Genomic DNA, 22,079 nt, shown 5'->3' with positions numbered 1-22,079 from the left:
TCACCAGCACAATGTCAGATTAGAGGGGGTACTGGAAAAGATGAAAGGCCCAAACATGGAACTATTTGTAGAGGAATGGCTGGGAGCAACGGTCTTGCAGAGAAACCCCTCCCGTTTTTTTCTCTGTGGAACAGGCACACCAGGTCCCGGGACATCCATCGCCACCTAAGGCCCCACCACGCCCAATAATAGCAAGACTAATAAACCTTAGAGACTGTGACATAATCCTCCAAATGACGAGGAAGCACAGACTGTGGAAGATAGAACGCCAGGAAGTACACCTATACCCAGACTAGACCAACTTGGTCCAACGGTTACGGGGAGCAAATGTTCCAGTGAAAAGGGTACTGCGTCGAATAAATCTCAAATATGCACTTCTCACTATAGTCCATAAAGATAAAACCCACTTTATGTCATCGGCGCAGCAAGCATGGTCTCAGCTGGAACAGCAGCACCTGTGGTTGGGACCCCCACAAAAAGACAGGAAAGAAGCTAGGTGGCAGCGACTATCCACAAAGAGTAACCGTATTAAAAGAGCTACGCACCCCCCAACGAAAGCACAATAAAATCTTAGACAACAATAGATGGTGTTCCCTTGGATCAGACATAGAAGGCAGTGGCTCGGAATGCACATAGACAGAGCAAGAAACGGAGGAATAGCAGTTACAGCATGTCACACCTACGACATCCGAACACTTGGGGTAGCGGTGTCTGAACTGTAAAGAATTAATGGTAAGACAGTGACAAGCTTCGGGGCCTCTCGGGAAGGGAGGGAGGATTACTGAGTCTCTTTCAATGAATAGACACTACATATACCCCATTGGCTTTTTCAGAGATAATTGGTACTAGACAGCGTAAGGTCACGCCCCAGCGGCTGAAGCATTTGAACGTTTAGAAATGTTTAGTTACTTTTAAAGTCACCACACAGTAACATAGGGAGGGGGTAGTTCACGGGGTAGTTTCCAGCACCTTGACACACATCAGCAGGAAACAAGTGACATCCACACACTAATGAATGGCCACCCCATGAGACACACCCATGCCACACATGCCTAACAACCAAGCTTGACATGGAACGTTAATGGCTTAAGAAACAGAATAAAGAGAGGCCTGGTTCTCAAGACACTGAACAGATATAAACCTGAGATAGTTTTACTGCATGAAAAACTCCTACTAGACGGTCAACATAGCAGTATGGGTACAGGCAAATATAAACTAGTAGGCTATTCTCAATGCACCTCTGGTTCCAGGAGAGTGAAGATGCTGGTCAGGAGAAATCTGGCGTTTCATGTAACAAGTACATGGTCAAATAAACAGGGTAGTTACCTGGCAACAATAGGGGACTACGAAGGCAAACACATACTGCTGATCAGTATCTATGCCCTACAGGGACTCCAGTTGGTGACACTACAGAAAGTGGGGACCATCCTAGTAGACACCCCTCAGGCACTGGTGGTGCTTGGGGGAGATTTTAACCTCACATTAAATACACACTTAGATAGATAAACCATGAGAACAGAAGGTAAAGCCACCAATGGGACACTAGAAGGCTTTGCTCAGGCCCTGCTATTCAGGTGCACACAACATTTATTCCAGACTCGAATACATTTTATTTACATCCGGCCACAATGACCACTCACCCTTAAAAGTGAAACTGGTCATAAACATGAAAAGATTGCAAGAGGGCTTGTCGAATGGAGACATGGAGAATCTCTAATGCACAGGAAGTTAAAAGACTAAATAAAGCCACCAAGCAATACTTTGCAGAGAATAAATAAATACTCTGGGAAGCAAACGAGGCTACAATCAGGGGAGTTAATATGACTGGCAAAATAATGGACAGAAGGGACCTACGAAATAGACTTGACGAACAAGTTACTTACCTTCGGTAATGCCTTTTCTGGGGGATACACTAGCTACCTGTGGATTCCTCACCTAATGAATTCTCCCAATGCACCAGCATTCAACGGAAATTTTCTTCCCAGCTCTGCTAGTGGACGAGGACGTCACTATTGCCTGACTCCCACGCGACTCTGTCTGACATCATCATGGCAATAAGAGGACCGGTGGATTTAGGTTAGGAATCCACAGGTAGTTGTATCTATCAGAAACACTGGAACAGGAATTCTCTCAGTTAGAGAGGGAACATGTATTGTCCCCTACCGCACAACTCCAAAAAAGTGATAGATCAGAAGTGCATAGAGCACCAGTCAGTAACCTAACAGGAGGTGAAAACACAGTACTTGGCAGAACAAAAAAGAATATATGAAGCCGAAAATAAAGCAGGTAAATCATTGACTTGGATAGGAAGCAATGAAAGGGAAAACAGGGCCATCAGTGCACTAATTGGCAAGCAGGCAGTTATTGTGACTTATGGGCTTGCTACCTACCTAGAGACATTCTATGATGTACATTCACATGCTCCAGAGGACGAAACACTGACATTTATTGATGACTGCCCAGTGAGAAGACTGATCCCCCAACAAATGGAAGAGGAGGAATCAGACCTGACTGTTGAGGAACTTTAGCAGTGAGAACGATGCAAGTGTGTAAGACACCAGGGCCTAATAGATTCCCGGTCAAGCTTACCTCAGGCTTTCCAAGTGGACGGCAAAACCACTATAGGTGGCCTTTCAGGCGGCCTTCAAAGAAAATATCCTACCAGAAGATATGCAGCTCTCCACGATTGTCCTTGATACATAAAAACGGAAAACCCAAAGAGGATTGTGCCTCATATCAACCAATTTCACTCCTAAATAGATGTTAAGGTCCTCGCCGAAGCTTTGGTTAACCACCTAAGAGCAGTGGTGACTTATCTTGCACCCTCTGACCAAAATGGGTTCATACCTGGTCATTCAAACAGGCTGAATCTGAGGCATCTATACAATAACTTGGCGACAGTTAAGGCATCACCCGCGGGACTCGCAACTGCTTCGCTAGATGCTAATAAGGCTTTTGACTCTGTAGCATGGACATACCTCTTCAGAAAGCTGGGACTTGCTCCCAACTATCTCAACTGGGTCAAACTATTATACGATTAGCCGACAGCCAGGGTGAAAGTCAACTGACACTTCCTAACCCTTTTGCATTCAGAGAGGTGCCACACAAGGGTGCCCTCTCTCACCAATGCTATTCGCACTCACCATGGAAGCATTGTTGGAATGGTTATGGGTGGACGCCCAGATCTGGGGCTCAGCAGGCAATAATGGATGGGCCAAGAGTATTTTGCTATACATCACTTTGACACTCACCCAACTTTTCATATTTTTGGGAGTTACTCAGGTTTTGCCATTAACTGGGACAAGTCCCTACTGTTCCCAATAGGGGAGTTGAAACTGGAAGTAGCACCTGCGCTATCACTGAGATTAGAAACTGAAAACTTTAATTATTTAGGTTTCTGGATCACTAAAACCCTAAAATTACATTACAAGGCAACGTAAACCCCATACTAAAACATTTAGAGACAGATGTTAAACACTGGCAGCCGCTGCCAATCTCGTTGGTTGGAAAGCCAGTGCTGTTCAAAATGATAGGTCTCCCGAGGCTGCTGTACAAACTACAAAACAGCAGATACAAAATTCTAGACTCTTTTTGTACCAAAGTGGATGTGCAGCACAGGACACGACAATGGGGGGGCGGAGGAAACCTTGTATAGCTATGAGGGTTTTGTCACGATCCAAGTACGAGTGGCATTGCCCTGCCGAACATCCAAAAATATTCTGAAGCAGCACATGACTAGGCCTATACAGACTGATAAGACCCAGCATACTTGCAAGACAGGCGAAGCTGGGGAGGCAAGAGTTTTAGACACAAACTATACAGCCGCATACTAGCATATGCCCTGCCATGTAAACATTTGTTGATGTCTGACAAAGACTGACAAGAGAAATGGGGTGGAAGGACAGATTGACTCCTAAACCTCCTCTGTGGGAGGGCATTCGCCTACGTCCAGAGGTGGCATTACAAGGCTTCTGAGGATGGGACAATACTGACCTGTCTATTTAGCAGATGTATGGGATGCAAACGGCCCAATACCATTTGACATGTTAAGGACAGAATATAAAATGCCAGAATCCCAATGGTTACATGACAGACAATCGATCCACGCCCTTCAACAATGTATCTCCCTGGAAAAAGAGGAACAGGAAGACACACTATTGGAGAGGAGGCTACTAGATGGGCAAATAGACAGGGAATTAATCTCTTTGACATACAGTACAATTATGCGCAACACTCAACCCCCCCTGCTGAAACTACTAGATAAATGGGAGGCACACCTTGATGAACATGATTGGCAGGAGGCACTGTGCTTTTCGGCGGAGGTAGCTTTCGTCTAAACCAGATAAAGATCCTACACAGGGTTTACGAATCGCACTCATACTCCGCTACATAGAATCAGCAGATTAGAAAATAACCACTGCCTCGCATGGATGTGTGATGGAGGGTGGAGGGTACATTCTTTCATACACTCTGGGAGCTGCCCCTGAATCCGGAATCCTAGGAAAAACAACAGGGCGACTACTGGAGTTTCATCCATGTATGGCATTATTGGGGGTCTGAGGACCATCAGATCTCACGAGCCACCAAAAGATCCTGGTGAATTTAGGATGTATGATAGCAAAGCGTGACAAAGCACAAAGATGGGGATTGGGGGCCCCTCCAAAAATGCACATTTTGGAAGGGGGGATGGAACATTGCGAAATAATGGAAAGAAAAGTTTATAAGGATCGAGGCTCAATGAAGAAGTTTGAGAAGATTTGGGAATGCTGGGAAGCAGGCAGTGACGGTGAACTGGGATGAAACGGATTTGTTTTCTATGACTATTAGATGAATGTACACACTATTGTATATACACTGTACATACAGGACCTGGATAATGTAGGGGTGGGTATAGAGATTTAGCCAAAGGATATATAATGGGAATACATATATCACTGTTATACTAAGACTGCTTGCAATTTGATGGGTCAAGGATTTAGATTTGCCAACTTACTGCTCACCTTGTATGCTGTTTTATACAAAATAATACAACACATATACAAAAAAAAAACATGTGATTGTTCAAAAGCATTAGTTTAACTTTAGGATTAGCAGAGTTTTATAGTAAATTTATAAAACCCTTTTCAGAGAAGACGTTTGTTATGCAGAGGTTTCTTAGAAAGAATGCCGAGTTCAAGGGGGTTGATAGATTTGGAGATGAGTTTTGGAGATTGAAAGAAGAGCTTGAGAATGTGCAAAGTCCGAAAGGCACTGTACTGAGTACGCTAATGTGATCACTACAGATGCCAGCATAAAGGAATGGGTGTAAATTTCAGTCAGAGAAAAGGTGGCATGGAAAGAACTGTAACATTTGTCTCATGTTCTTGAACAAGCTGAGTTCAGACTCTGATCGAAAGGGAAGCTCTCACATTTTTTTGGGCAGTAAAGAAGTTGAAAACGTTTGTATGCGGTAAAGAGTTCACAATAAGGACTGACCACAAACTGTTGAGGGAGGAGTTCATGAGAAAAGGTGTTGACAATGTTTCCAGTAGAGGTGCTAGGTGGGTGATTGCCTTGCAAGAATATGATTTTGAGGTTGTTCATGTGCCAGGAAAAAGTAATGTGGTGGTGGGCAGTATCCAGGATAGTCAGTGTGGGATATTTTGAAGAGAAATAGAAGATAGAGCATGAAATGGTGTGCATTGTGGGGGAAGGCAGTGTGGAGATGAAAGAGTGGAAAAAAGATGCTAGTGGAGACAGAGGGGCTCATTCCGACCCCGGCGGTCAAGGACAGCTGGGGCCGGGGATGCGGGAGCACCGCCAACAGGCTGGCGGTGCCCCGCAGGGCATTCTGACCGCAGTGGTTTGGCCGTGGTGAGACCAGGAAAACCGGCGGTCTCCCGCCGGTTTTCCGCTGCCCTGGGAATCCCCCATGGCGGCGCAGCTTGCTGCGCCGCCATGGGGGATTCCGACCCCCTCACTGCCATCCTGTTCCTGGCGGTTCCGACCGCCAGGAACAGGATGGCGGTGAGGGGTGTCGTGGGGCCCCTGTGGGCCCCTGCAGTGCCCATGCCAATGGCATGGGCACTGCAGGGGCCCCCGTAAGAGGGCCCCACTTTGAATTCCAGTGTCTGCTCAGCAGACACTGGAATTCGCGACGGGTGCAACTGCACCCGTCGCACCTTCCCACTCCGCCGGCTCCATTCAGAGCCGGCTTCCTCGTGGGAAGGGGTTTCCCGCTGGGATGGCGGGCGGCCTGCTGGCGGTCGCCCGCCAGCCCAGCGGGAAAGCCAGAATGGCCTCCGCGGTCTTTCGACCGCGGAGCGGCCATATGGCGGTTCCCTCCAGGTGGGCGGCTCCCGCCGCCCGCCGGGGTCTGAATGACCCCCAGAGTGTTGCAAAGTGTTATAATGAAGATAGAAAATGGTAAGGGAGAGAAGAAGTTTGTTGCAGAGGAGGTGAAGCCAGTTTAGTGGGTTAGAGAAGAATTGTCCTCGGATGAGGGATCGCATTCAGAGGAACAAGTTTAGTTCCCCCTGAATTATTACTTTGGGTTCTGTAGCTCATGAGGGTCATTAGGGCATTTTCAAAACTAAAGAGCGGTTATGATTACGTTACTGGTGGCCGGCAATGGATAAAGAGGTAGATCGGGAATGGAGAGGGTGCATGGAATGTTGTTTAAGTGAAAACGTTTGTAGGAGGAGAGAGAAGCCCATGGTGATAAAGGAATTACCTAAGAAAGCATGTGATGAGATTGTTGTGGATAAAGTAGGTCTGTTGAGTGGAATGGCACTAGGGAAGTTTATTTATTATGCTGGTTGATTTGGTTTCATGATTGCCAAAAATAAAGGTTGCAAATGATGTCAGCTCTAAGAGTGTGGTTGATTTTTTATCTGACGTTTTTTACGAGAAAAGATTTGACAGGATCGTTGTTAAAAGACAAGGGAGTGCCATTTGTGATGAAAGAAATGGGTATATTTCTAAAAGGAAGAGGTATTAAATGCAAGAGAGCTACTCTGTATCATCCAGAAGCAAATGGTATGGTGGAGAGAATAAAAAGAATGATTACAGAGGCTATACAGGTAGCAAGGACTACTCAAAAGGATTGGAAAAGTGAAGTTAAAAAGTGGGTGGAAGCTTACGGGCTTACTCCTCTTGGAACCACTGGTAAAGCTACTTTTGAATTGTTCAGAGGGAGGACAGCCAACACCATTTTGTCACCATCATGGACAAATTAATGTAAAATGATGGAGGAATGTGTTGAAGAGAATGAAAGAGTAGAGAAAAAAGGAATTTGGAGGAAAGGAACAGGAATGTGGGGGAAAAGACGGCTCTTAAGACTGTGTTTATTGAGGTTGATGATGTTGTGAAGCTCAGGTCTCCTGCCACTCAAGAAGAGTTTTCCAAGTTCTGAAGGTCATCAAAATTATCAAAAACGCAAGTGACGACAGAAGTAAATTGTATTTCGAACTTGAATAGAGTTGTGAAGCTTACATATGGACATGGTCAAAGGATAAGAGAAGAAATTTTGGACAAAACAATGAGAAAGCCACAAAGAGGATGGAATAGAAACAGGAAAAGGCCTGAGAGTCTGAAGGATTTTATAATTTACAAATGACTTGCGTTTGTTTATGGTTTTGTGATAAATGGGGGTTTTGTGCGGGGTTTTCTTTGTTTATTGTAGAAAGGGAGATGTGTGGTATCTTGGGGTTTAACACTGGGTTGGAACCTTGGTAGCATTTTCTTAGGTTGTGATATATAGTTAACGGAATGCTATAAGTTCAGTTTATGCTATGACTGTTGGAGGTGAAGCTGTAATATGGAGTAAACTACTTTGTTAAAGTATCTTACTGTGCCTATTTTATGGGCCTTAATACCATATATTCCTCTACTAATAGTGAAGCAGCAATATCTCATATTAGAAATGGATTAACTGTTTTGATTGTAATAGTTCTGTGCATTAATGCATCTGCTACTGAGATATATGTTACCTACGTGGCACAGGTAACCTTAGTTCCATTCCAAGTAGGCTATTCCTCTTCCAATAGTGCAAAAGAGTGTCTTACATGAGAAATACTACTGTTAAAAATAAACAGATTAGAAAATATAACCCTCAAATGCACCACTGTCACAAAGACGAGAACCTTTATATCTATTCCACCAAAGACCCGCCCCTGCTCCAAAACCAAATGACATGTGTATCTCTTTATCTATCTTGATTACATGATCCTTTGTCTTAAATCTGCAACTGGTCAAACTGCTAAGGATCTGCAGGGAAAGGACCCTTTTTAAATTCCGAATCCCATTTTTTAAAATAGTTTGGTATTCTTCACAAAATCTAAATATCATTATAGTCTGATTTGCCCAGGTCTACTTCATCAATTTAAGAATTGCAAGAGTCACAAGAGTGGTATGTGGTATCACAAGAAATGTATCATCATGAATGCTCACACTGTAATGGAATTGTTATATTTTGGTCAAATGGGTTAATATTTTATTAAAAATTGCATTACTAACCTCATAGCATTCACAATAATTCTTAAGGCAGCCAGATCGTTTGCAATTGCAGCCTTTATTATGCCGTGGTTTAATATCTCCCAATTTCCCCTTTCCAATTTTAGGCTGGAAAGCTTCTGGATTTCTATCAAGGCAGGCCTAAAATTAATAACAACAAAAATCTATTAATTTAGAGATTTGTCTGTACATTCACCATGTAATGTGATACCAGGTGTGCAGGCAACTATAAGTTCGTCGGTTTATGTAAGTTAACAGACATTGGAAGGACACTAACTGCTATTAATTCCCTGCCTGGCAATTATGGCCTTAGGTATGGTGCATGACAGGACGGACATTTAAGTAATAAAGCTACTAGCATCCACTAACCTTATCGCATCCAACACAGGCCTACTGTGTCTGTGTGCTTGGTGTCCCTGGTGCTGACCCTATAATTTAGCCAAACAGCAGAAGCCAGGGCCTGTATTCTAAGCATTCTGGTTGCGTGAACCACTCGAAAAATTCCAAACATAGTTCTAACTAACTGCAGATCCTATAAGCTATAACACAAGAATAACGGTAAGCATAGCAGTACACATTTTCCAGTTTTCAAATAGCACATTCAACAATGTGCAGAACCTTACGTTTCTAGAATAAAAATGTAGGTATAAGAGAGCCCTGAAATACCAGCAACAAAACAACAGCTTCATTGTAATTCGAGTCCTAATTCAGCACTGCACAACCTGTAGGGCAGAAACGGCCTTGTCAAAAAGATGACGCTTAAAGATTTCAACAAGAGAACTCTGGATGCATGCCTCCCTCGGAGTGCTAGGCCTCACTTACTACCTCATTAGGCCCCCGCGTGGGTTCTTAGACTCCAGAGGTTAACACACCCTGTAAAGTCACAGTAGGAAAACAACCTTTGGGGTTGGGGGTGACGGGGGGGAGGGAGCGGGGGGAGGGGGTCAGGTGGGTATCATTAAGTAAGGAGTGCAAAAACTCAGCGCAGCGAAATGGCCACTAAGGTCGCCCATCATTACTCTGTTTTCCTTCCCTACGTTAGTATGTTGTGATAGTTATCAGGCACTATGAAACCTCGACCGAGAGAGTTGGGAATTTTATCAGGCACTATGAAACCTCGACCGAAAGAGTTGGGAAGTCATTCCCAACTCTTTCGGTCGAGGTTTCATAGTGCCTGATAACGGCCACAACATCCGCAGTACCAAGAATAAAGCATACAAGTTGCATGTGGTTTCCTGACAACGGCAGAAATTTTGCTAAGACACGTACAAAAGTCAATAGCAACAAAACATACGAGAAATAGCCCACATTCCTGTTCTACTTTTTTCCAAGATGGGCTTTTCACGAATGCTCCCAAACGGTTTTTCGAATAGTGGATGGGTGCGAGCTAGGAGAGTTATCTGAGTTGCCCTTGAATATGTTATCAGTACATTTTCTCTCTTTGCCTTCTCTGGGGATATTCCTGGGCATGTGGCTAATCCATGTAAAGATCCGGAAAAAACCTGAAATCTTCCAGTAGGTGCCATAAATACGGAAGCAAGTAAGGTATTAAGGCACAAGAAATATTTTAAAAGTGTGCATGAATATGGGTGGAGATGCAAAGGGGCCACAGGTATACACGTGTGTAATGTGTCTGTGGGGATGATCGAGGAGATTCGTGGTAAATTAAACACAATTTGTCATTAAAACCATACAGGCTGAAATAAGACCTGAGCATCACGTTAGAATCTAGCTTCCCATGCTTCCTGTTCATTGCAGTTCGCTTTGTCGGGATTTTTGTGCTGTACTCCTTCTTGCAAAACTAGCTAGTGCGTGTTCGATCTCTGGCTATGTTATCATTTTATTCTAACACAATCCAATAAAACAGGCGTTATTTTAAATCAGGCACTGGCTTAATTACACTATGCGCTCAAGAGTAAATAAAACTATATTTCATCAGAATATGTATGGTCTTTCACAGTGTGAGATCTGATGAAAGACTTCAACCTGACACCTAGAAATATATCTTGGAAAAAACATTGAGATCATTGTGCTGTCTTAGGCAACGCTTTTTTAAGCGCTAGACTGATAAAGGATCCCCAAGTGGTTAATTTTACTACTAGGGCAGCCTGTGACCTAGAAGGAGGAAGTCAATTTGTTCTCTTGTCCTACCGCAGAGGTCAAATTTTTACCTAAAATTCAAACTGACTCTCTGCACAGATCAAGATCCCTGACATCATCAGTCTCCTTTCTTCTAACTGGCCCTAAAGTAATGACACAGGCACCAACGCAGACACGTTCTTTTCCTGCACTGGCTGCAAGATGTCACATTCATTACATACATATGTATTTTCGACAGTAGGATCCTCCGGTTATGCATGACGCCGGACAAAACGTTTGGGAGGCATGTGTTAACGATAGGACCTTAACGATCCTAATATGTTACCTTTATAGCCTTAAACCTCTCAAGCTCATGCTGTATATTGTTGTAACAGTTATTACAATTGCAGTTGCTGCAAAATTCACCATTTGCAAAACAATCGCAGTACCTAAAAAAAACAAATAACACATTAAATTAAATTAAATGCTCAGTTATAAAACGTCAAACACTTGTAAATATATTTGTATGGCAAGTTGGCAACACAAATACAAGTTAACAAAAAAAATTTAGTTGTCGGACAAATCTAGAAAAGTTATGTTTGTGCAAGTCCAAAACCAACTTGTCAGAACTGCAACTGCCTTGAGGGGAAGGAGGATGGTAATACCTGAGCCCTCATTGCAGACATCTACATGTGATCTGCAGGTAAATCCTGGTGAGGCAGACTTAGTGCCCGATTTTTATGTTGGCAGGAAGGGACCTCCATTCAACAAAGTGAGAGTCTCCCCCCAACATACTGGTGCACCCGTCCAATTTTCTTCGGGTGGACCATCATTTTGGCCAAGGCGGAGACTACTCCATCGCTGCCATGGCCAAAGTTCTTCAACAGTCCTTACTACCCAGTAACTTACTCTCCAATTTAGATGAGCGGACATGTGGCCTTTTTTTTTTTTTACTGTGCATCACCGCCTTGCAAACCTTTAGCAGTGACGGACAGTGAATTGAAAATAATTTTCCCTCCCACCCCTGCCATAGGAGATGGCTCCCATTGCTGGGGAGCGTTTTTTTTTATTTTGAAAAAGAAAATCCTGTTTTATTTTCTTTAAAACAGCGATAGGCATTGACAGGAATGCCGTGACAGCAGTTCCTGCCAATGCTTTATAAATGGCTGTCAGCTTGTAGGTCATTTCTAAATTCAGCGGTTGGGACCTCCACCAGACTGTTGAAAGAATTTCCTCCATCACCCTAGTTGAACAACGGCCCAACAGCCAAAATATAAATCAGGGCCTTCATCTTTCTTGTTTCGAAGGTTGATTGACAAATTCAAATGAGTGACAGTATTGCTTGCAACTATAAGTGCTTTTAAATGGCAAAAAAGTGTGTTAGCACTCACTATATAACCAATAAGTTCTTCTTATTATTATTAATATTAACAATAATGATAGTAATAAAAAATATATTCTTATTGTTGTTAATAACAAAAATAATATAAGGGCATATGGGTATTTGTGGGTATGAAATTAAAACATCATTCCATTTCCACCAATACCACCAGTATTTGTTACTGTGGTGCAATTTACTTGCGCATGTTCACAGAATATGCACTGTGCACCAAGAACCGAATCACCTCTAGTCTGCTAAACAAGAGAGCTAGTGGCTTTTCTGAAGGCGAGTCCTGAAAGGTAGGTTTGATCTCCAGAGCCAGCTGGTGCCACAAATATGTCGGTATGTGGTATGTGCATAGGGCAAACCTAGATCAAAGGTAGCACAACAATGTACACAATCAAAGGAAAACATACAGTTGTTGTACGTTGGTATTTGGAATGAGGAAAGTGGAATGTGGAGAGGAATGTTGTGACGGAATGTAGGGTATTCTGTAGGATGGAATGTAATCATTTGAATGTTATGCTGTACGTTGGAGAGGACGTGGAGAAGATGTACTGTGCTGTTATGGAATAAAGACACATCTTTATTACACCCATGTGTCTACTTGGATTCAACATTTTGGCGACAAACTCCGACACCTGCTACTTCAACACAGCACAGGTGCGGTGTCAAACCGAGGAGGTGATATGCTTTGATAAAGTTGTATGTAGCTAGAAAAGGAGTTGATGTCTTGGGGTGGAGAGATCAAGGAAAGTTGGGAATCATGTTGAATCCCAGGAGTAAAGAACCTGTTTTGGCGATTGAGAGTGGTGTGACGAAGGAGTGAATTGTGTCAAAGTATCCTCAAGTTTTTTCCAACAAACTGGGGAAGTTACAGAACTATAGTCACAAAATCAAGATTAAGACTAATGCTAAACCTTTGGTGCCGAAGATGAGGAATGTACCTATATGTGTTAGAGAGGAGTTGAAACAAATTTTGTTGGAAATGGTTAAGAACAATGTGATTGAAGAGATTGAATTGTCAGAGTGGGTCTCTCTAATTGCGTTGGCCCGGAAGGCTGACAATTCGCTGAGGTTGTGTGTTGACTTGAGGTCATTCAATGCAAACATTTGTGAATTGTCATCCTTTACCTAATATTAATGAGGTGATCAGCATGTTAGAAGAAGCAAGTTTTTCTTCAACGTTGGATTTGAGATCGGCGTATCATCAAATTGAACTTTAGAGGATTCCAGACATTTAACTGCGTTTATCACACCACAAGGGTTATATCAATTCAAAAGAATGGCATTTGGATTGGCATCTGCAGCGTCTGTGTTTCAGAGAGCTATGTATCACTTATTCAAGGATATGGACAGTTATGTAAAATGTTTCCAATATGATATTTTCATATTTTCAAAAAAGGAAAGTGAGCATCGGAAGCATGTGGTGAATGTGTGTGAGGTATTAAGGAAGAGTGGTCTGACATTGAAGGAAGGGAAGTGCAAATTATTCCTGAAGTCTGTTGAATATTTAGGTCACACGTTGTCAGGAGAAGGTGTGATTCCTAAACGATCATTGGTGGAAGCCATTGTTAATGCACCTGCCCCTGACAATCATGATAAGTTGTTATCATTTACAGGTCTGTGTGAATATTATAGCAAATTCATTGAGAATTTTGCAACAAAAATGGAACCACTGAGGGAACTTGCACGCAAGGAGGTTCAGTATGTCTGGACAGATAGACAGGAATCCGCGTTTGAGAGGATAAAGAAAGATATTATTCATGCTCCTACCTTGCGACCCTTTTGTGTGATTGAGCAATGTGTTGTGACCGTAGATGTCAGCATGTACAGGATTGGTGGTGTACTGTCGCAGTGCTGTGAAAAAGACAAGTGGAATGTTTCATTTGCGTCTCATACATTGACGGATGCGGAGAGGAGGTATGCTGTGATAGAAAAAGAATTGTTATCATGTGTTTGGGCGGTTGAACATTTTCGAAATTACATTTGGTGTTCAAAATTTATTTTGCAGACTAACCATAAGCCATTGGTGGGAATTTTGTCTCCGGGTGGTGGGGGGAATGCTACTGCTCGCATTGCTAGATTGATTTCAAGATTGCAGGAGTTTTGCTTCAAGGTTGAGTATGTGCCTGGAAAGAGCAATGCCGTGGCAGATTGTCTATCACATCTTCCACAGGATAATGGAGTAGTGGTTGATGGTTTTTCGAAATGAACTTGAGAATTATGTTGTGTCAGTTGTGTCAGGGTACATGACTAATGAATTTGTGGGTATTGAGGAGGAGGTGTGGAAGAAATGTGATAAGGAGGATTTGTTATTGCAAGAAGTTAAAAATAAATTGCGGTGTGGTTGGCCCGATAAGAGGAAACTTTCTGAAGAGTTCAGTATATTTCATAAGGTTAAGGATGATTTAGAACTAGAGATTGAACTGTTGTTCTAAAATGGTAAGTGTGTTCCTCCTAAAGTATTGCAGGAAGTAATTTTAAAACTTGCTCATGAAGGTCATCCCGGGATGTCTTCTATGAAGAGGCTAATTCATTCTTGTTTTTGGTGGCCGGGGCTGGATAAAATGGCAGAAAGGGTTGTAAGGGAGTGGTGTGTGTGTGTCAATGCTGAGAAGATATTGAGAACAGTTCCGGCTCCTCTCTTGCAGTGCCCTGGCCGGATTCGCCCTGGCAAAAATTGGGGTTTGACATTTCTGGTCCGTTTTGTTTTCTTCCGGCGGAAGCTCGTTTTGCACTTGTGTTGATCGATTATTACTCTAAGTGGCCAGAGGTGAAGTTGGTTTCCCAGGTTACCACTGGTACTATTACTGAGTTCTTTAAGGAGGTGTTTGCCAGAGAAGGATATCCTGAGGTGTTGATTTATGACAATGGAGTTCAGTTGGTGTCAAGGGAAATGAAGAGTTTTTCAGGTATTGTAATATCAATCATGTTACCATTCCTCTCTATGATCCACAAGGGAATGGTCAAGGGGAGAGATTCAACCGTGTTATCAAAGAAAGTATTGCATGGGCACGTAGTTTTGGAGGAGAATGGAAGGAGAAGTTAAGGGAAAAGTTATGGCACTATCGTATAACGCTGCAAAGTACTACTGAAGTTAGCCCTTTTAGGTTACTTAAGGGAAGACATCCTGTGTCTAAGTTATGTCCTTGGTGGTTTAAGAAAAGATTAAACAAAGAGTGGGAAAATTTGTGTTTGGAAGAGGTCAGAGAAAGAGTCAGAGAGAAGAAGAGGAAATTCAAAGAAACCTATGATAGCAAGTGGAGAATAAAAGAGTCTGAGGTTAAGGTGGGTGATTGGGTCAGAGTTCGTAAACCAGGATTTGTGAGGAAGGGGACGTCAAAGTTTGGAAGAGCTTTGAAAGTGATAAAAGTGTAAATAAGAGTGTTGTCACTCAGGATGGGAAAGTGTGGAATGTGAGTAGAGTTGTAAAGTGCTGTGGGGATGTAGGCAAAAGTGAATTGGTGTGTTTGGAAAAAGAAGGTTTTGGAAGGTGATGTGTATTATAGTTGTTTTCCCAAAGCTGGGAAAGGTGTTGGAATACTCTCTGCTGAAACCTCAACAGGTTGTGGGGTTGGAAATGTGTATCAGGAACGGATTAATGAGGAAGATGTACGGAGTGATGAATTATCCTGTCAGGGTGATGTTGATGTAGGGGGTGTGCCAGATAATGGTTCTGTGGCATCACATCCAGATAATGGATCTGTGGCATCACGTGTGAAGTCTGATGCAAGAACAAAACGCAAGGCGCTCAAATTCAAAGATTTTGTTTCAAATGTATAATTGCTCAAATTCAAAGATTTTGTTTCAAATGTATAATTGCTCAAATTCAAAGATTTTGTTTCAAACTTATAATTTTGTCTTGTACATAGCTTTATCTGCATTAATTTGTGCATTTTTTTATATTTTGTTAAAGAAGGGAAATATGTTGCATGTTGGTATTTGGAATGAGGAAAGTGGAATGTGGAAAGGAATGTTAGGGTGGAATGTAGGGGTATTCTGTAGGATGGAATGTAATCATTTGTATGTTATACTGTACGTTGGAGAGGACGTGGAGAAGATGTACTGTTCCGTTATGGAATAAAGACACATCTTTCTTATACCCGTGTGTCTACTTGGATTCAACAACAGTCAATAAGTAAGGTGAAGTGTAGCTAGTTTCTGAGAGTGGAAGGCATCTGTTACTATGTCATAATATAGTGTTGTCTGAAAAAGAGGCTTGCCTGCTCATTTTTAAGTTTGATCAGGATTGAGGCAGTCCTGACAGCTACAGGCATGTTGTTCAAGGTCCCAGATGCAGAGATGGAGAAGGCCTGTCACCCTGTTTTTCTTTTTTCCACTTCTTTACCTCCAGTCTGATAGTCAGTCAGTCAGTCAGTCAGTCAAAAAATCTTTATTCGATGAAAGCCATAAAAGTACAATACATTTCAAACTAAAAATGTAAATAATTAAAATACGGTGCAAATATTAAAAGCAAAAATACAAAAAACATCTTCAATCAACATTATCACAAAAGTCTATACATTGCCATTATCAGTCAACCCGACAATCCTATGAAATGCAGTTGAATACAATACAAAAGTAAAAGCCCAGCATCAGAGTAAAATCATACATTGCCAGATTATACTAATATGTGTCTACATCAATCAGTTCATATTGTTTCCTAATGGCCATAGCTGATTTAATGAAGATTAAAACAGGATGACACAATTGTATTGAGGAAAGTTTTTTTAATAATAATCAATGCCTCCTGATAAGATGTAGTTTGCAATTTATGTAAAATTGGCAAGATAAAAATGTGTCTAGGTGCAGAGTAAAGCGGACAGAATAGGAAAAAGTGGCACATGCTTTGCTTTAAGAGATTGTCACAAGGGCAGATTGGAAGCTTTTTATGCCAAGTACATTTCTTTGGAAAAGCCAATCTAAAATGTATAAAATGTAATCTAAATAAAACAAGGAGAGAATATAATGAGTAGCTCAAAAACCAAGTTAAATATGGTTCTAGCACAGTGGAAGTAGAGATTTGAACGTAGGATTAGAAAGTTTTCAGTTTTGCTGCCTCTTGATATCTGCAATTTGCAGCATACTCTATATATTTTGATTTAAGCAATTCCTTAGCATTAATAGGTAAAGACCCTGGATTAGTAAACATGTTCTCCAGCCCTAAATTCCGAAAGGAATTTTGAACATAAGTAAGCCACAACATTTTAGCTGTTTGAATACAATCTATAATGCAATCTTGTACCAAGCTGGCCGCAGGGTTTGACCAAACTTTTAGCCATAACAAAAGTGGGGCAATACCAACCAAATCCTCAATATACCGTACTCCCAACTCCTCATGGCAAATAATATTTGCTACATTCTTAGGTACCAGAAGCAGCCTATGCAAGAATGTATTCTCAATTCGCTGTAGACGGGCTGATTTGATGTAACCCCAAAGACCCGCCCCATACATGGCTGCAGAAATGCATTTAGATTTATAAAGCGTAATAATCTGGTGAACTGGCCTATGACCCAGTTTGCGGGCAAAACTGAAGATCGCCTCTATGTTTCTCTCCATTTGTTGGATCTTGAAATTAAGATGGGGGTACCATGACAAGGAGGAGTTTAAATGTAGTCCTAAATAGCAAAAATCTTTCACTTTAGTTAAAGTATTTCCATCCATAGTAAAACATCTGGAACGTGTGTTTCGAGGGCCAAATGTCATAAAGTGTGACTTTACAAAATTGACTTTCAGGTCAAGATCCTGCATAAAAGTGAAAAAAAGGTCTAATAAATTCTGAAGACCATTTGCTGTACGTGCAATCAAAACAGCATCATCAGCATACAATAAGACTGGGAGTTGTCTGGATCCCATCCTAGGGAAGTCCTTACCATTTTGTACTAAAAAGCTGTAAAGGCCATTAATATATAATAAAAATAAGAACGGTGCTAAGATGCAACCCTGCCTAACTCCTCGTAAGGATGGAAAAGGGACGGATTTCTCTCCACACTGGCCATATTGAACTGAAATTGTAAGGTCAGTGTATAAACGTTTAATTAATTCAAGGACATCCTGATCAACCCCCATTATATCCATAAGTTGCCACAATTTCTCTCTATTCACCAAATCAAATGCACTCGATAAATCAATAAAAGCTAAGTGAATAGATCCTTTCCTGATCGTGACATATTTACTAAGAAAAATATATAAATTTAAAGCCTGCTCCACTGTACCTATGCCAGGCCTAAAGCCATATTGGATTGTAGAGAGAATTTTCGTCTTATCTGCCCAGTCCTCAAGCCGGATCAAGATAACACTTGCCAAAATCTTGGCGGTAGAATCTATTAAGGAAATTAGTCTGTAACAGATTGAATCTTGTCCATCTCCCTTCTTAAAAATACGAACAATTATTGCCAATTTCCATGAAGAAGGAATGTTACTTCTAACTGCACTAATCAATACATTTGTGATTAATGGTCCCCAGAGGTCTGGAATAGATTAAAAAAGATTCACCAGGACCCCATCCGGACCAGGGGCTTTCCCCGATTTAGATCGTTTAATGGCTGCAATTACCTCGCGTAGCTCAAAGGATAAATTATTCGTATTCAAATTTACTGCCACCACATCCGAATTGCTACAATCCCCTTGTTCATAATGGGAATCATTTGCAGGCTGAAAAATGAAATGTTTCACCCAAACCCCTTCAGGTATCAGACACTCACCCTGTTTGTTGTCATATTCCAGAAAGTAAGGATAATTAACCACTTTCCAGAATTGTGCAGAGTCCTTCAATTCTGTAGCCGCCATGAGTTCTTCCCATGCTCTGTTTCTAATTTCATTTCTCCTTTCCTCCAGGGCTGTCTTGTATCGGCCCCTTGCCCGTCTAACTAGTTCCCGACTAAACAGGATTGTTTTCCAGGCTAATTTTAACTCTTTGTGGGAGGCTGTACAGGTAGAATTAAACCATTGCCGCGGCTTGGGACAATGCGAAGGCCTATTACTCACTAAAGCCTCAGATATGGCATTGCTTAAAGCTTTGAATTCTAATACCAGATGAGGATATGATGGCTGGGGCATTAAACATGTATTAATAGAATCAAGAGTTTGCTCAATAATATACTTAAGAAAAATTTTTGAATCTACATTTTCCCATTTCGTACGAAGACCAAGAAATTTGTTAAAAACTGGACTGCCCCTACGTCTTACGCTGAATGAAGATTAATTATTATAAGAAACTAAATTAATACACAGAGTGTTATGATCACTGGCACAATGTGGTATTATCTTAAAGTCCGAAATTAAATGAAAATCTGGGGAGCTAATTAAAATAAAGTCAATTATACTACCTTTAGAATTTCCCGTATAAGTGGGTATCTTTTGAATATGTGTAGCAGCCTTCTCCCTAGCAAAGACAAGATTGAGTTTATAAATTAGAGTATTTAAGGCTTCGCCCAGGTTGGAATGGATAAAATGTGTGGACGTCTCTCCCCCCTCTATAAAAGTGCCACAAGCATGTGGTAATTCCTGATTACATAAGGGCACTTTAAAATCTCCAACCCAAATCGTGACTAACTCACTGTCCTGATACTTCCCATAAAAATCAAGGAACTCCGTTAACACCTCAAGGCTTACATTCAAGGAGTCACAAGGAATGTTATTATAAAAATTAATAAACAAAAAACCTTTGTTCCCCTCCATCAATAATTGAACCACCATAAAAAATGCAGAGGACCAAACCAAGGACGCCTCCATTTTAGGGAGCTGCAAGGAAACAAGAACCAAAAGCCCCCCACTTGCCCTGCCAGCTAAGGAAGGGATTGCTGGGCGAAATGCAGAAAAATGCCCATCCAAGCAAAAAGGGTCAGTAGACCATGTTTCCTGAAAACAGATGACATCATAATTAGATATAAATTCCAACCACTCTGTGTTTTTAACCTTAGACCTAAGCCCCGCAATCTTCCAACTAATCTAAGTTAAAGGTTTATTCTTGTCATAAAACCCAGCCACTGGCTCCTTTATTATAGAAACATCTGCTATGTCTTGAGGGGGAGTATCTAACTCATCAGGCCCATTCAGTGGTATAGGGGTTACATATCCATCACCAGCCACTTCTTCATTTAAAACACCAATTGTGGAGCTATTCTTTACCGTCTGTCAATCATTCGCATCTAAAGAGGTCAAAGTCTGACTACGTCTAGAAGTATTTTCCTGTACAAATGTCATAGGCATCTCCACATTTAAATCACAGTGAGCCACAATAGGGGCGATAGGTGAAGCGATTGAATTCTAAAAAAAACTCAGGATGAATTTGAATCCCTTCTTTCCTCTTGGCATGGTGTGAAAAATCCATCAGTAAACAATTAACAAAATACGGGTTGGCAAAATTAATCACAATACAGTCGCCGTCATATACCTTCTTTGAGAGACCCACCCACTTCACTCTGCGTGCCATAAGAATCTTATTATTTAAATCAACTTGATAGCTAAACTTTTGCCTCAGCCAATGGGTACATTTCCTCATTAGTGCCATAGTATCGTCCCTACATGAAGGTTCGAGGGGAGGAACATTAGCTAAGACCAAAACATAAGGCATGCAGTCTGGTGGGAGTTGCAAAATTTCGGTTTGGGCATCAATAGGGTTAATTTGAGGGACCGTTATACAATCTGTAGGTGTTCCCAATCTGCCTACCAAACTGGGGGCAGTCTCTGTAAATAGGCTTCCATGAAAACCTGTAATGTGAACCTTGGGTGGATCAAAGGAAGTCGGTCAGTCAATGTGCGTTGCTTCTTGACGGTCAGACAAGACCGCCTGCTTACGGGGATTTGCCACTTCTGCAGGGGATATTTGAGTAATCTGCTCAATCAAATTCTTTTGCAAATGTTCAAATTTTGTAGTTATCAGAGTTACTAACTTCTCCTCCAGAGCTGCAAAAAGAGGTTTGAGCATGGAATCTATTTCATGAGCATAATCATCACAGATGACTCTGTTTTCCCTTGTGTCTGGGTTTAAATCCTCAGTTCGTGAGCCTGCGGCTGATAAAAATTCGGCTGGTGGGTCCGGAATTAAACAAATGTTTCCCACTCGCCTTGTAGTCCGCTTTGAAGATTTAAAATGTTTTGCACGGGCTCCTTCTTTCCTTTTTTTTGGGGGTGGGGAGGCCGCAAGAAAGCGGTCCGCAATATCTTCTTCACATAGGGTAGGCAATTGTGCAGAAGGAGCGTCGAGTTCAGTCTGTAATAATTCGTGATTAAAAAAGCTCTGAGAAGAGTCCTGAAGCCCAGTACTGGGCAAAATGTGAACCAAGGGCTCAAGAGGAATTTTCTGAGTAAGTTTATGAGTAGCCCCAATCTTTTCTTCAACCAATTTCGGTTTCAATGGCCCCAATCACAGAAGATAAATAACTAGTTATAGTCGGTTGGGAGTGCGGACCATGAACACCATCTCCCCATTGAGTAATGTTTTTCCTTTTACCCATTGTATAATGGGGATATGTAAGACGAATCCACAAAAAATCAAGCCCTAAAAGGTATATTTGGAGCAGGGGGTTTCCTAAAAACCAATCTCAATATTAGTCTGACACTACATAGCCTTAAAGTAAAATTAAACTAAACATAAATGTGGGGCTAAGATATGCTCACAAACTGCTTACCACGTTGCTCCCCACAGGGGACTTGTCGGGGGGGTGGCACAGCCCAGCCTCTTCGGGGCGATGACGGGCGTAGGACGGGCCCGCCCTTGCACCAGGCTTCGCCCGGGCGCCGCCCGCATGCGTCCGGCGTCACGGGCGTCCAAAGCGCTTTTCAAGCGCGGCAAGTAGCGCCACTGGAAAACAGCTGAAATGTGCTGTAGCTACAAGATACAGTGCATTTCAGATCTCTCACCTGCTCTGGTGCACAAATTGCTGCCATGCTCCAATGCCTGCATTGTGGGGATGATTGTTTTTGTGGCACAAAAACAATCAATGGAGACGATTTCCTCCTTAGAAAGAAGAAAAAGTGAGTAGAAATAATGTTATTTCTCCCCGTTGCGCTACTCTTATGCCCCCCTCAGGGAGGCGTAAGCTTTTGTGCATTCCCAGGTTTCTGAAACCTTGTAAAGCTGGGAATGCATCAAAATCCACGGGTGCTGCATGGGAACAC

At 42.0% G+C, this 22,079-nt stretch overlaps 1 protein-coding gene across 1 annotated transcript in view; it reads right to left on the bottom strand.

The window, feature by feature from the left end:
* The window catches only part of TESMIN (testis expressed metallothionein like protein), an 83,174-nt gene that overhangs the window by 57,938 nt on the left and 3,157 nt on the right, over nucleotides 1–22,079 (bottom strand). The window contains exons 3-4 of the mRNA XM_069221459.1: nucleotides 10,919–11,021; nucleotides 8,497–8,634 (exon numbers count right to left, since the gene is read on the bottom strand). Coding sequence (XP_069077560.1) covers nucleotides 8,497–8,634; nucleotides 10,919–11,021 — 241 coding nt within the window. The remainder of the gene's footprint in view (nucleotides 1–8,496; nucleotides 8,635–10,918; nucleotides 11,022–22,079) is intronic.

The sequence above is a fragment of the Pleurodeles waltl genome, chromosome 3_1 (genome assembly GCF_031143425.1).
Source record: "Pleurodeles waltl isolate 20211129_DDA chromosome 3_1, aPleWal1.hap1.20221129, whole genome shotgun sequence".
Lineage (NCBI taxonomy): Eukaryota > Metazoa > Chordata > Amphibia > Caudata > Salamandridae > Pleurodeles > Pleurodeles waltl.
This window is presented reverse-complemented; position numbering and strand designations above follow the sequence as displayed.